This window comes from Aegilops tauschii, chromosome 2, assembly GCF_002575655.3.
Source record: "Aegilops tauschii subsp. strangulata cultivar AL8/78 chromosome 2, Aet v6.0, whole genome shotgun sequence".
Classification (NCBI taxonomy): Eukaryota; Viridiplantae; Streptophyta; class Magnoliopsida; order Poales; family Poaceae; genus Aegilops; species Aegilops tauschii.
In genome coordinates, this window is record NC_053036.3 from 377,747,191 (window position 1) to 377,760,114 (window position 12,924).

Sequence of the window (12,924 nt, forward strand, 5' to 3'; positions counted from 1 at the left end):
AGGCGGAGGTGGAGAACGCCGAGGAGGAATTGGAAGGCGAAATTTCAGTTCTCGGGGCTTATGGCCAAACACGGGGAACGGGCACCGACGATCATAGATTCGGTGTGTTAATTATACCTCCAAAGCTGGACGAGCACCACTTAGTTCATGTGTGTCCAAAATGTAATGAAACCCTTCATGTTTATATGAAATCCGGATGTGTTTGACCAAATTCCGTCCGTTAGTTCACATTATTGTCCAAATGTATGCCGGCAATATTGGATGGCGGCCTCCCGCATCCGTGTCTGCGGACGGATGCGGAGAAAACTTGCAGGTCGCCGTGCCCTAAACCCTATCCTACGGTACACATAGCAGCTTCTACAGTACCACTATCCGAATTGAGTGCATCGGCCAATTTACTCCACTGAGAACGGAAACAATCCAGATTGTCCGTATATGTGCACAAGAGAGGGGAGGAGTTCCATATCACCATTTCAAATGGTATGTTCCAGGGTTTACAGGCCAAGTATTTCCATATTTTTAATCAAAAGTGCAGCTGTGGCGAAACAAAGAAAGAGTGATGACATTGCCATTAACACAGCATTAGTTACAACGTTTTGCAAGTCGGAAAAATATGCGCTAACGTACTAAAAGAACCACCTCTTCTTAACTGCAGGTGTTGTGCCTTCGCCTGGAGGACTTGGGCTCTCTCTTTTTGCCATCCCACTGTTCAGCGCCTCCAACCTTTTCCTGCAGAAAAAAAGCAACATAAATAAATAAATAAAAAGACAAGTTGGACACATAAAAAATAGAATAATTAAGTTCATTTTGCCCTTGAAATACTGAGAATTTTATTCGGACTAAACATCGAAACAGTTTCCTAATCGCTAATGATATTATGGTATGCAGAACCTGCAATGTTACAAGAGGCCTACGGTATGCTACATTACCCTTGCAAATAATCAAATTGCAAGAGAAAACAAAGGTGACACACACAAAAAAATAATAATTCCACTGCAGATATAGACTATGGAGTCAATTGAGATATGATTTGTATTAGTTTGTTGGATACTAACTTTTGAAATCCTCCCCTTCGCAATAGTGAGCAGAGGAAGCCAGAAGGAAAGAGATACAGACCAACAACTACACTGTCAAGTGTCAAGTTTACTTTTAAGGAGACAACAGCGAAGCAGAACTCCCCTTTTGACAGCAGCATGAAAACATAATAGATAGTTTACCAATGAATATTCTATCTCCTGAACTGCAAAACTAGAAAATTTTCGTCCTTGGCTACAATGCAAATGAGAAATGTAATAAGGGTATGTTTGTTTATAGCCAACATGCACCTTACCAATTTTTTGGTTATGACCAAAACTTTGGTCTTGGTTTGGATGGTTGCCAATATTTTGGCATGCCAATGGCTCCTTACCAACTATACTTCATATTTTTAGCAAAGTTGGCCAACTCACGTGCACACAAAACCTTGACCAATATTTTGGCTAGCCAAATATTTGGTGGAGCAAACCAAGGCTCCAAGCAAACACACACTTTTTTTTTAATGTTTTCGTTCTACTACTTAAACAATTACCTTGTATCGCCGAGCTGTCCATGCAAGCTCCATCGTTGGCGAAATCCTTCCATACCCGGAAGACCACTAGCAAGAATCATGCGCCTAAAATAGAAGTACACGATCAGATTGGAGCAAAGCTAAGAAACTGAGTAAATAATTATGTGAATAAATCGCCCAATGCTTCCTTTTGTCCAGGTAACAAACAAAATAAATGTATCTTGGGAACAACAAAGTGGTCTTTAAAAAGCTGTAAATCTTTAGTACTGCCCTGAAGAGTGGTCACGAGGTAATCCAGAAGTACCTTCCTTTTGGAGTACTAGTGCTGCTCATAAGCAGTGGAACACGAGAAATGGGCGAGGCCTAACAAACTACTGCCGGCAGAACCAAGCGCTATAACTAAATAATATGGGAGCACTGATGTGTACATTGAAAATCTTTTGCATGAACTTTCATGGAAAATTATAACCCTTTTGTTCTCACCAAGCTCTAGCTTCTAGGTAGTCAAGTAGAACACCATGGCCTAAATTACAATGTTAGGCACATGACTGCTAAGCAATTAACCCCACGCTACCAGGTACTACAGAGTCTGACTCCCTCAGTCCATCCCTCTCTCTCATCACGACCAAGCAGTAGGTACAACATCCCAGGCATGAAGATAACAAATATTTATTCAGTGTTAACACCAAATGACTTCAACAGAAGAATTTTAAACTAAAATAACCTTAGCTGCTGAGGAATCACAATCAATGGAGGCAAGCTTAGACAACCAAGTAAGTATAGGTTATTACACCGTTCAGTACTTATGGGCACTATCATGGCAATAGTGTGTAAAAGTGTACAAACTGACCCTTTTGCGATAATGAAATGAGAAAACAAGATGTAATATGAAGACTGGATGCTTGTAAAGCTTTTAAAATCATTATCCACTTCAAATAGTTGAGATACGAAGGAGGTTGGATGAGAAATCTGCCTACATTGCTCGATGCCCTTAAGGCCTCCTTTGGTTCATAGGATAGGAATATCATAGGAATAGGAAAATCATAGGAAGTGAGATGATATGCATCTCAATTCCATAAGCAAAGAGATGTCATTTGATGCACAGGATAGGAATTTTTCCATTGAGTCTAGGCTAATGTTCTTTTTCCTTTGAAATGTGAAGGATTGGTTCTTATTCTACATATGAATAGGAATCCATTCCTACAAACCAAAGGCTCCAAAGAAATTTTTCCTACAAGATTCCTATTCTCTAGAATTCCTACAAAATTCCTGTAAACCAAAGAAGGCCCAAGTCTTAAACTAGTTGCTGATGCAGATTGGCAAGTATCCCTGAGGGTAACGAGAATTTGATGTATGTACAGTTTACCACAGTTCATAAAATTTTAAAGGAAAAATAAACCTTGAAGGTAATCTACGAAGTTGAACAGAAGTGTATTAACCCGTTTCACATCTATAGGAATGTATCTACGATATAGAGCAGCAGCACTAAGGCTACCTTTCGAGCAGTGTGAGTTCTGATTGGAGTTGAGTGACTCTTTCCTTTGCATCTTCGAGGGGCATCGAGAAACCTAATTTATATTCACTATCCTGCAGTCGTTCCCTTATTTCCTTATCCTGTAAAAATAAGTCAGAAAAAGGCACAGCTGGTTAAACAGGAGCCTTTGGTTTTGTCGTTTTCTAGAGAATAGTTTTAATATAACTGACCCTTTTCTCAGCACATTGTTTGTATAGCACAATCTCATCTTGACAAAATGGCTCAATATCATTGATTTGCAAGCCTGGACAGCAGAAATAGGATTCATTTTCTCCATACTTGTTTACATATGGAAAACGACAAAACATATAGAGATGTCAGAGTAAACAGTTACTCACATAGGAAAAGATTCTTCAGGATACCATCACAAAGCTCAACACCTTCAAGGACATGGGATGCAATCTCTTTCGGTACGACAGGGGAAGGTGGCCCACGCATAAGATCATCACCGACGAGAATGGTCTCTTCCATCGTTTCTTGTCGATCGACTGTTGACAAAAATAGGCATTCCCCACAAAAGAAGAAAATGAAAAATAGGCAGGAGCACAAGTAGTAGCAAACTGAAGAAATGAGAATCTAATTCTCTCACAAATAAGCGCAAGTGCATCCTTTTATTACTCACAGATTTTCAATCTTTCCCTTTGTTATTGTTTCTAGAAATGAAAAACGCCATTCAATGTGCTGAGACAAAATGTGGAAGCAGTTCACGTTTCTTTTCTCGTTGGCAATGAAGCATTATTCGGATGCAGCTATAACACTAACGTCCCTGGATTTGTGGTTCCTACCTCCAAGATCAACTAGGCTGACCTCAAAGATAAACATGCCACAAGGGCGCCAATCAAGAAATCATCCCAGGCCTACTAAACATATTACTAAATTCTCATTCGTATTAAACCCGATCCACCACTAAAACTGACACGAGTTATGTACGGCGAGTAACAATAACATAAAGTAATGGGTGGGAGAGGCAGTACGCGCATACCATCCATGGTGACCTAGCAACTTTTCACACCGGCCAGAAGCCTGAGGCAGCTAATGCTGACCAACTTCCTGCAGCCAACCAAGAGGAAAAAGGAACGGTTAGGCTTGTTTCACTCTGCGGGGAAGGAAAGCGAAGCAGCAGATATGCCTACCAGCTCCAGCGGTTGCTGGTGAAATAGATCAGAGACGGTGGCGTCGTCGGCTGAGGGGTCCCCTGTCGGAGTTGGCCGTCCGCCTCAAGCACCCTGACTCAAGCGCCACTCTCACCCAGCCTTGTACGTCGCCGCGAGCTCCCACTGCACAGACCAATCAGCACCCACAGCCACCATTCCATCAAACACCTCACGTGCACGAACACACATGTCCCAAATTAGGGAAAAACCATCGCAGCCAAACCAGGGGAAATTGGAGAGGACACTCACCGCCTTGCCGCCCTCCGCTCACCACCGGCTGGAATGTCCGGCGCGGACCTCGTCCGATGGGTGGGTCCGCCCGTCGTCGTGGCAACCAACTGCGCCGGAGGCCAAAGGGGAGGAACAAGAGGAACAGGGGGGTTTATGCCTCAGTAACACTCGTGGGCTTTCTCATTGAAACACGGAGTAACGGTTGCTGGGCCTAGTAAACGACTCAAAAGCCTATAAAGCTGTAACTGGGCCGAATATTTTAGTAGACGAGGTAGCAGCACACAAGCCCATTACTACTTCTCTACTACCAAGGGGGGTCGATCAACTGAGATCAACGGCTGGGACGCCAGGGCGGGAGCTAGGGCAGGAGCTAAATGGCACACGGACGGCTCAGATTGCAGTGCGACCTGGCCTTGGTCTATATAAATATGTAGCCCCGCCGCAACCACGGAGCCCCTTACTCGCAGAAACCCTAGCAGATCGCTCGAGCCCTCCGCCGCCGCCGCGACTTCAGCTCTCTCCTTCCTTCTCCGATCCAAGTAACGTCTCGTTCATTCTCTTGCGCTTCTGTACTTCCGTCCGTCGATATGATCTTACAGCAATGCAAATCTGATAGTTGCTAGTGTTGTTCGTATCCTGCACTCCGTTAGATGTTGATGAAATGGGATTTTAGTTCGGCCAAGTGCTAAGAAGTCACGGTTGTTCTTGTTGCGGACAGGTTTTTAGATGTACCCTGTCACGAGGCTCTGGTTTCAGTAAAACATCTTGGTATAGTTGCTGCAAGTTAGCTATTCGGTTTCGTAGATCCAAAAATGAATGGACGCGATGCTAAGATTTCACTGCCATAGAAATATGTACTACGTGGTTCTTACTGGAATGTAGATCGCTTTCATTGTCCACGTGAAAGGATTTGCCCTTATTTGTCTTGATTTGAAAGAGAAGCTAATGAGATTTGATGTAGATTATAGTTCGTATTCATAACTGATGCTTTGTTAATTAGGCTCTTAGTTGATTGTGACTTTTGTTTCTGTCAGATATTCGATGTATTTACAGTTATTTAGTTGGCCGTAATGTGGAGGTCACACTGGCTTATTTTGTTACTTCGCTATTTGTCCAGGATGAAGTTCATTGCTGCCTATCTGCTTGCTTACCTCTCTGGCAACGCCAGCCCCTCTGCAGAGGACCTGACATCCATTCTTGAGTCAGGTAATTTTGTCTTACTCGGTGGCCTACATTAGTTTTGGTCCTGCTGTTTTCTTCTACTGCCAAAGACATCTTTGGATCCTACAGTTGATGCTATCAGTTATTATTATCATTATGTGTTTAGCAATAGTTACCTACACTTGAAATGTGGCTTACCAATAGCAACCTCTGCCTTAAGTTCTACTGATATAGTGTAGAATATGCTTAGTTTTGTCACAAGGATGTAATGTGTTCTTTGTTTTCTATTGTTAGCTTCTAATCTTACCTGTACGCTATGTTGCAGTTGGTTGTGAAATTGACAATGAGAAGATGGAACTCATGCTGTCCCAAGTGAAGGGCAAGGACATCACCGAGCTCTTGGCTGCTGGTAGGGAGAAGTTTGCTGCGGTTCCATCTGGTGGTGGTGGTGTGGCTGTTTCAGCTGCTGCCCCTGCTGCTGGAGGTGCTGCTGCCCCTGCAGCTGAGTCAAAGAAAGAAGAGAAGGTCGTGGAGAAGGAAGAGAGTGATGATGTAAGATCACCACTCCCACCTTTCCCCTTGTTAGGACCTTCTATCATCTCTATATTAACTGGCCTTGCAGCTCATGAACTTGGACATCATCATTTTTTATGTGTTTTCATTCATTTTTTATGATAATGTTCTAACTGTTTGTGTGTGCGCTTCAACTTGCAGGACATGGGCTTCAGTCTGTTCGACTAAGTTGTGGGGCATCTTGTGTCTGAAGTATCTATCCTTGGCCAGGAAACTAGAGTCAATGATGTTTTAGCCTTTATTTAGCTGAGTTGTGAAACGCTGGCAAGACAATGTTTTGATATGTAATTCAGCCCCTGGTTGCTGGTTGATTTACTGGTGAACCATACCTTTGCTATCCAATTTTGGTGCTTTAACAATGTTTTGATATGTTCTGCCTGTTCCATGTATCCTCAATCGCTGCCTCATTTTTCTGCTAGTCTTTTGGTGAACCTCTCTTTGTAAATTGGCACATCGTTGAGTGGTAAGTGCCATGGTTGTTACAGCGCAACAAATCTCATTCCGACTGTACATGGTCACTTGGTGATTTGGTTACTGAGGTGTTTGATTGTAGGAAGCTCCTTCCCTTACCGTCTATTGCGGAGTAGGCCTGGTGATTTGGTTACTGAGGTGTTTGATTGTAGGAAGCTCCTTCCCTTGCCGTGGTCGCAGAGTAGGACCAATGGCTCCGTCGCGCGTCAAGGACGATAAGCTGCCACACAAAATGTCGTGAGTCATGACGTGCACCTTGACATTCGATTGTGTGTGTCTGTCAGTCCTAATTTCGTGCGGCTATACTCACATTTGTAATCGTTCGTGAATGTAGGATTATCGGTCGGGGTTTTACACGATGTTTTTAAGCTGTCAAATTGTCAAATTGTGATTGGGCTAAGGGGAGGTTGGAGCCCCACCAACCCAAAATCAGGGGGACATCCATGAGAATCGATCGCACAATGATTGGACCGTCCGACATCCATGAGAATCGATCGGTTCGTGATAAATTTGTAGTTACAAACACGTGCGATGACTCCCTGCACGAAATTAAGACTGACGGACGCAGCTCACGATGAGATGCTAGACGTGCCGATCAACCTGAAAATCAGGGGGACATGTTTAAATCAGGAGGACATGTTTAGTTAGTGAGGAAGGAGCCTGTAGAAGTTTGTAAGACTCCGCGCGTCTAGCATTGGTCGCACAATGATTGGACTGTCCGACATCCATGAGAATCGATCGGTTCGTAATAAATTTGTAGTTTATCTCATCGTGTGTTTTTCTCTTCCAACACTGCTCACGCGCGTTTCTGCTGGTGGAGTTTTGTTCAAGGAGGCCCGTATTTTTGTGGGTTTAGATTTTTCTCACTTGTAATTTCTTTCTACTCTCAAACATGTAAGGGCATCCTACAGTTGGACTGGGCAAATTTGGCCCCTCAAACATTCGCGGATGCGTTCGATCAGTGTTCAGCGTGTCTGTTTTGACTCCTTATTTGTTCGTCCACGTAGTCATGTCCTTCCTTTTTTTTCCTATATGTCAAGGCACATGCATGTGATTGAAGAAGAGAGAGAAAGAAAAGAAATAATAAAAGAAAAATATGCTTTGTGGTGGGCCAAATCTTATGTGACGGACGCAGGATCAATGACCGGACACGACCGGGCACTCCTCATACTCATCTCAGACATAAGGGCAATATGAGGGGTGTCAGACAACCCACGCATTTATGGAGGCTTTGAGGGGTCCGATTGGGTCAGCTTTTTTCTTCTCTCTCTCATGTCCGATCAGTGGTCCTGCGTCTGCCTGCTCAATTTGGAGAGTTCAGCTGTAGATGCTTGTAGTCAAGTAGGCCTGGGGGGAGGGGGTGATTAGACTACTTAACCAAATAAAAACCTAGTCTTTTTCCAATTTTAGTTCTTGGCAAGTTTTAGCAATTCTCACAAGTCGAGCAACACGCTACACATGCAAGTCTAGATAGTAGGCATCAGAAAGTAAAGACTTTTCATATGAATGCAACGGAGGAGTCGGAGAAAACCAAACGCAATGAAGACACGGTGATTTTTTGCGTGGTTCCGATAGGTGGTGCTATCGTGCGTGCACGTTGATGGAGACTTCAACCCACGAAGTGTCGGCTGCGTGAGTCCACGGAGGGCTCCACCCATGAAGGGTCCACAAAGAAACAACCTTGTCTATGCCATCATGGCTTCCGTCCACGAAGGACTAGCCTCACTCGGGGTAGATCTTCAAGAAGCAGGTGATCTCCTTGCCCTTACAAACTCCTTGGTTCTGTTGGAAATATGCCCTAGAGGCAATAATAAAGTTGTTATTATCATATTTCCTTGTTCTTGATAAGTGTTTATTCTCCATGCTTTAATTGTATTGACGGGAGACTTAAATACATGTATGGATACATAAAGAAACACCGTGTCCCTAGTGAACCTCTACTAAAATAGCTCGTTGATTTAAAGACAATTAAGATTTTCTAACCATGAACATGAGTTGTCATCTAATAAAGAGATCATATATTTAGGAGAATGATGTGATGAACATACCCAATCATAAGCTTAGCATCTGATCGTGTCACTAAGTTCAAATTGCCATAGCTTTCTTAATGTAAAGTATCTATTCCTTGGACCATGAGATCATGCCACTCGCTAATACCGGAAGAATGCTTTGTGGGTATCAAATGTCACTTTGTATGTGGGTGATTATAAAGGTGCTATTCAGGTATTTCGGAAGGTACTGGTGGTATGGATCGAGACTGGGATTTGTCACTCCATGTTCGGAGAGATATCTCTAGGCCCTCTCGGTAATAAAACATCCTAAGTAGCTTTCAAGCATGTGACTAATGTGTTTAGTCACAGGGATATTGTATTATAGAACGATTAAAGAGAACTTGCCAGGTAACGAGATTGAATTAGGTATGGTGATACCAACGATCGAATTCCGTGCAAGTAAAATATCGCGAGACAAAGGGAATGGAATACATGATTGTTTCAATCCTCAACATTGTGGTTTAAACCGATAAAGATCTTCGTTGAATATGTGGGATCCATTATGGGCATCCAGGTCTCGCTATTGATTATTGATGGGAGAAGTTGTCTCGGTTCTCGAACCCGTAGGGTCACACACGTAACGTTCGGTAATGCTAGGGTAGTAATGAGATATTCATAATGGTGAGACCAAAGATAGTTCAGAGTCTCAGATAGGATCCGGGATATCACGAGGAGCTTCGGAATGGTCCAGAGATAAAGTTTCATGTAAGGAAAGTGGTGTTCAGGGTTCCAGAAAATGTTCAGGATTTTTTGGTATTGTACCGGGAAGGTTCTTGAAGGTTCTGGAGTGGGGCTCACCTGCATGGAGGGACCCACATGGACATGGGTAGTGGGGCACCAAGATCCCCCCTAAAAGAAATAGGATTATATCCCGAAGGAATAAGATCAAGATCCCTAAAAAGGGGATCACGATCGGCGGGGAAGGAAAGGAGGGGATTTTCTCCCCCACTCCCTAGTGCGCAACCCTTAGGGGCTTGGAGGAGGGGACAAGCCTCCCCCCACGCCTATATAAAGGGGGGGGGAGTGATACATCTCCAACGTATCTATAATTTTTGATTGTTTCATGCTATTATATTATCTATTTTGGATGTTTTATGTGCATTAATATGCTATTTTATATTATTTTTGGGACTAACCTATTAACCCAGAACCCAGTGCAGTTTCTGTTTTTTTTCCTTGTTTTTGAGTTTGGCAGAAAAGGAATATCAAACGGAGTCCAAACGGAATAAAACTTTACGATGATTTTTCTTGGACCAGAAGACACACGTAGGACTTGGAGACCAAGGAAAAGGAGTCCCGAAGCGACGGCAAGGGTGCAGGGCACGCACCATGGGGGTGTGCCCCTGCCTTGTGGGTCCCTCGGAGCTCGTCTAACCCTATTCTTCGCCTATAAATTCCCAAATATTCCCAAGACACCAGAAGCGTCCATGAAAAAATACTTTTCCTCTGTTCCCATGAGATCCCATATTGGGGCCTTTTCCGGCGATCTGCCAGAGGGGGATTCGATCACGGAGGGCATCTACATCAACCCTATTTCCCTTCCGATGAAGCATGAGTAGTTTACCTCAGAACTACGGGCCCATAGCTAGTAGCTAGATGGCTTCTTCTCTCTCTATGATCTTCAATACCAAGTTCTCCTCGATGTTATTGGAGTTCTATCCGATGTATTCTTTTGCGATGTGTTTGTCGAGATCCGATGAATTGTGGATTTATGATCAGATTATCTATGAATATTATTTGAATCTTCTCTGAATTCTTATATGCATGATTTGATATCTTTTGTATTTCTCTTCGAATTATTGGTTTGGTTTGGCCAACTAGATTGGTATTTCTTGCAATGGGAGAGGTGCTTAGTTTTGGGTTCAATCTTGCAGTGTCCTCACCCAGTGACAAAGTAGGGGTAGCGAGGCACGTATTTGTATTGTTTTCATCAAGGATAAAAAGGTGGGGGTTTCATCATATTGCTTGAGTTTATCCCTCTACATCATGTCATCTTACTTAATGCGTTACTCTGTTCTTTTGAACTTAATACTCTAGATGCAGGCAGGAGTCGGCCGATGTGTGGAGTAATAGTAGTAGATGCAGAATCACTTCGGTCTACTTGACACGGACGTGATGCCTATATGCATAATCATTGCCTTGGATATCGTCATAACTTTGCGCTTTTTCTATCAATTGCTCGACAGTAATTTGTTCACCCACCGTATTATTTGCCTTCAAGAGAGAAGCCTCTAGTGAAACCTATGGTCCCCGGGTCTATTTTCCCTTATATATTTTCAGATCTATAAACCAAAAAAACCAAAAAAATATCTTGCTGCAATTTATTTACTTTTATTTTGTTTTACGTTTTAGTTATCTTTTATATCTATCTCTATCAGATCTCACCATTGCAATCGACTGTGAAGGGATTGACAACCCCTTTATCGCGTTGGGTGCAAGTGTTTGATTGTTTGTGTAGGTGCATAAATTGGAGGCTTGCTTGTGCCTCCAACTGGATTGATACCTTGGTTCTCTAACTGAGGGAAATACTTATCTCTACTTTGCTGCATCACCCTTTCCTCTTCAAGGAAAAAACCAACGTAAGCTCAAGAAGTAGCAGGAAGAATTTCTGGCGCCGTTGCCGGGGAGGTTCTACATCAAGCCTACCAAGTACCCATCATAGACTCTCATCTCTTGTATTACATTATTTGCCATTTGCCTCTCGTTTTCCTCTCCCTCACTTCTAAAACTATTTTTTAGAAAAATACAAAAAGATTTGCCTTTTTATTCGCCCTTCTTTCATTCGTCTTTTCGTTTGTTTTTGTTTGCTTGTGTGCTAGATTGATTTGTTGCCGCCATGTCTGAATCAGGGGGGGGGGTATCATTGAAAATTTTGAGGACCTTGCTAGTATAAATCTCGAGGAAAAACTTGGATCTTGTTCTTTAGATCATGAAAGTGAAAAACCTCCTAATTATAAAGTAAAAACTTTTCATGTGGGAGACGGTAATATTATTGGGAAAAGTGTTATTCAGGAATTCTTTGATTGTATGGGAACTACGCCTATTAATAAAAGATCTATTCTTCTCGATACAAATTGTTATGCGGATGCCATTGTCATGCTTATTGAGAAATTAGAAAGAAAATTTGTGCATATCCATCCTGCTTTGCAAAAGGTGTTTTATGAACTTACCGATATTAATCATCCTAAAGCTAAAAAGATTGCAACTATCATCCTTATGCGGGAATTTGATTTTATAATACAAGAGGCTAGGGAAATTTTTGCTTTCTATAATAAAGATGTTGAACATCCTCCGATTGAAGAAATTCTCCATGGTAAAGAAACTTTGCGTAGTTTGGAATCTAGAGATTATCAATCTTACAGTGACAATCTTAGGAGGAGAGTTCCCTACTCGGAATTCACACAAACCTTGTATCTCGAGACTTATGATAAATTTGACTGGATAACAAGGGGAATTTATGTAGGATTTAATGGTGATTGGTTAGAAAATATGACTAGGGAACCCGTTAAAAATGAGATACGTGTTTTATATGATGATATATACGGTAATGATCCGGATTACGGGTTTATGAATATCAAAATCACTAATCAAAGTCCTTTTCATGAATTAAGTTCACCTACTAGAAGGGAAATAAAAGAAAGGACAGATTTACTGAGAAAAGTTTTGGAAGATTTGATTAAGAAAGAGTTGCATACCAAAGATGACAATACCTAGATCTATTGCATTATGCCTAGCTAGGGGCATTAAACAATAGCGCTTGTTGGGAGGCAACCCAATTTTATTTTTATGTTTTTTGTTTTGCTTCTGTTATTGAATAAAATACACATTATTACCTATGTTGTAATTGTGTTTTGGTGTTTTAATTAGTGTTTGAGCCAACTAAGACCTTTGGGATGGCTTACGGTGATAGTTGATTTGATCTTGCTGAAAAACAGAAACTTTTGCGCCTAGTAAAACAATTTTGAAAAATCACAGAAACGTGATTTTGATCTGAATGTTTTACACAAGATTGACATACAAATTGCCCACGCTTTCCTAATTTTTTATAATTATTGGAGTTACAGAAGTATTCGAAGTTTACAGATTACAACAAACTGTTCTGTTTTTGACAAATTCTGTGGGTAGTATAGGGGGGTATGAACCATGTAGAAGTTGGAATACAATAGATATTACACCAATATAAATAAAAAATGAGTTCACAAC

The 12,924-nt window shown here is 41.9% G+C and overlaps 2 protein-coding genes across 2 annotated transcripts; one reads left to right on the forward strand and one right to left on the reverse strand.

Annotated features, from left to right (window-relative positions):
- Positions 1-458: 458 nt before the first annotated feature.
- LOC109744459 (uncharacterized) lies at positions 459-4,622 on the reverse strand. The gene is made up of 8 exons (XM_020303579.4): positions 4,484-4,622; positions 4,214-4,357; positions 4,063-4,130; positions 3,419-3,568; positions 3,251-3,324; positions 3,042-3,160; positions 1,568-1,651; positions 459-729 (listed from the first exon to the last, which is right to left on the reverse strand). Exons 3-8 carry the CDS (start codon positions 4,067-4,069, stop codon positions 627-629), a joined length of 537 nt encoding a protein of 178 aa, XP_020159168.1. The 5' UTR covers positions 4,070-4,130; positions 4,214-4,357; positions 4,484-4,622; the 3' UTR covers positions 459-626.
- Positions 4,623-4,872: 250 nt separating this feature from the next.
- Positions 4,873-6,568, forward strand: LOC109744474 (large ribosomal subunit protein P2B). The gene is made up of 4 exons (XM_020303597.4): positions 4,873-5,004; positions 5,583-5,671; positions 5,952-6,178; positions 6,341-6,568. The coding sequence occupies exons 2-4, from the start codon at positions 5,584-5,586 to the stop codon at positions 6,365-6,367; spliced, it is 342 nt and encodes a 113-aa protein (XP_020159186.1). The 5' UTR covers positions 4,873-5,004; position 5,583; the 3' UTR covers positions 6,368-6,568.
- Positions 6,569-12,924: the final 6,356 nt, after the last annotated feature.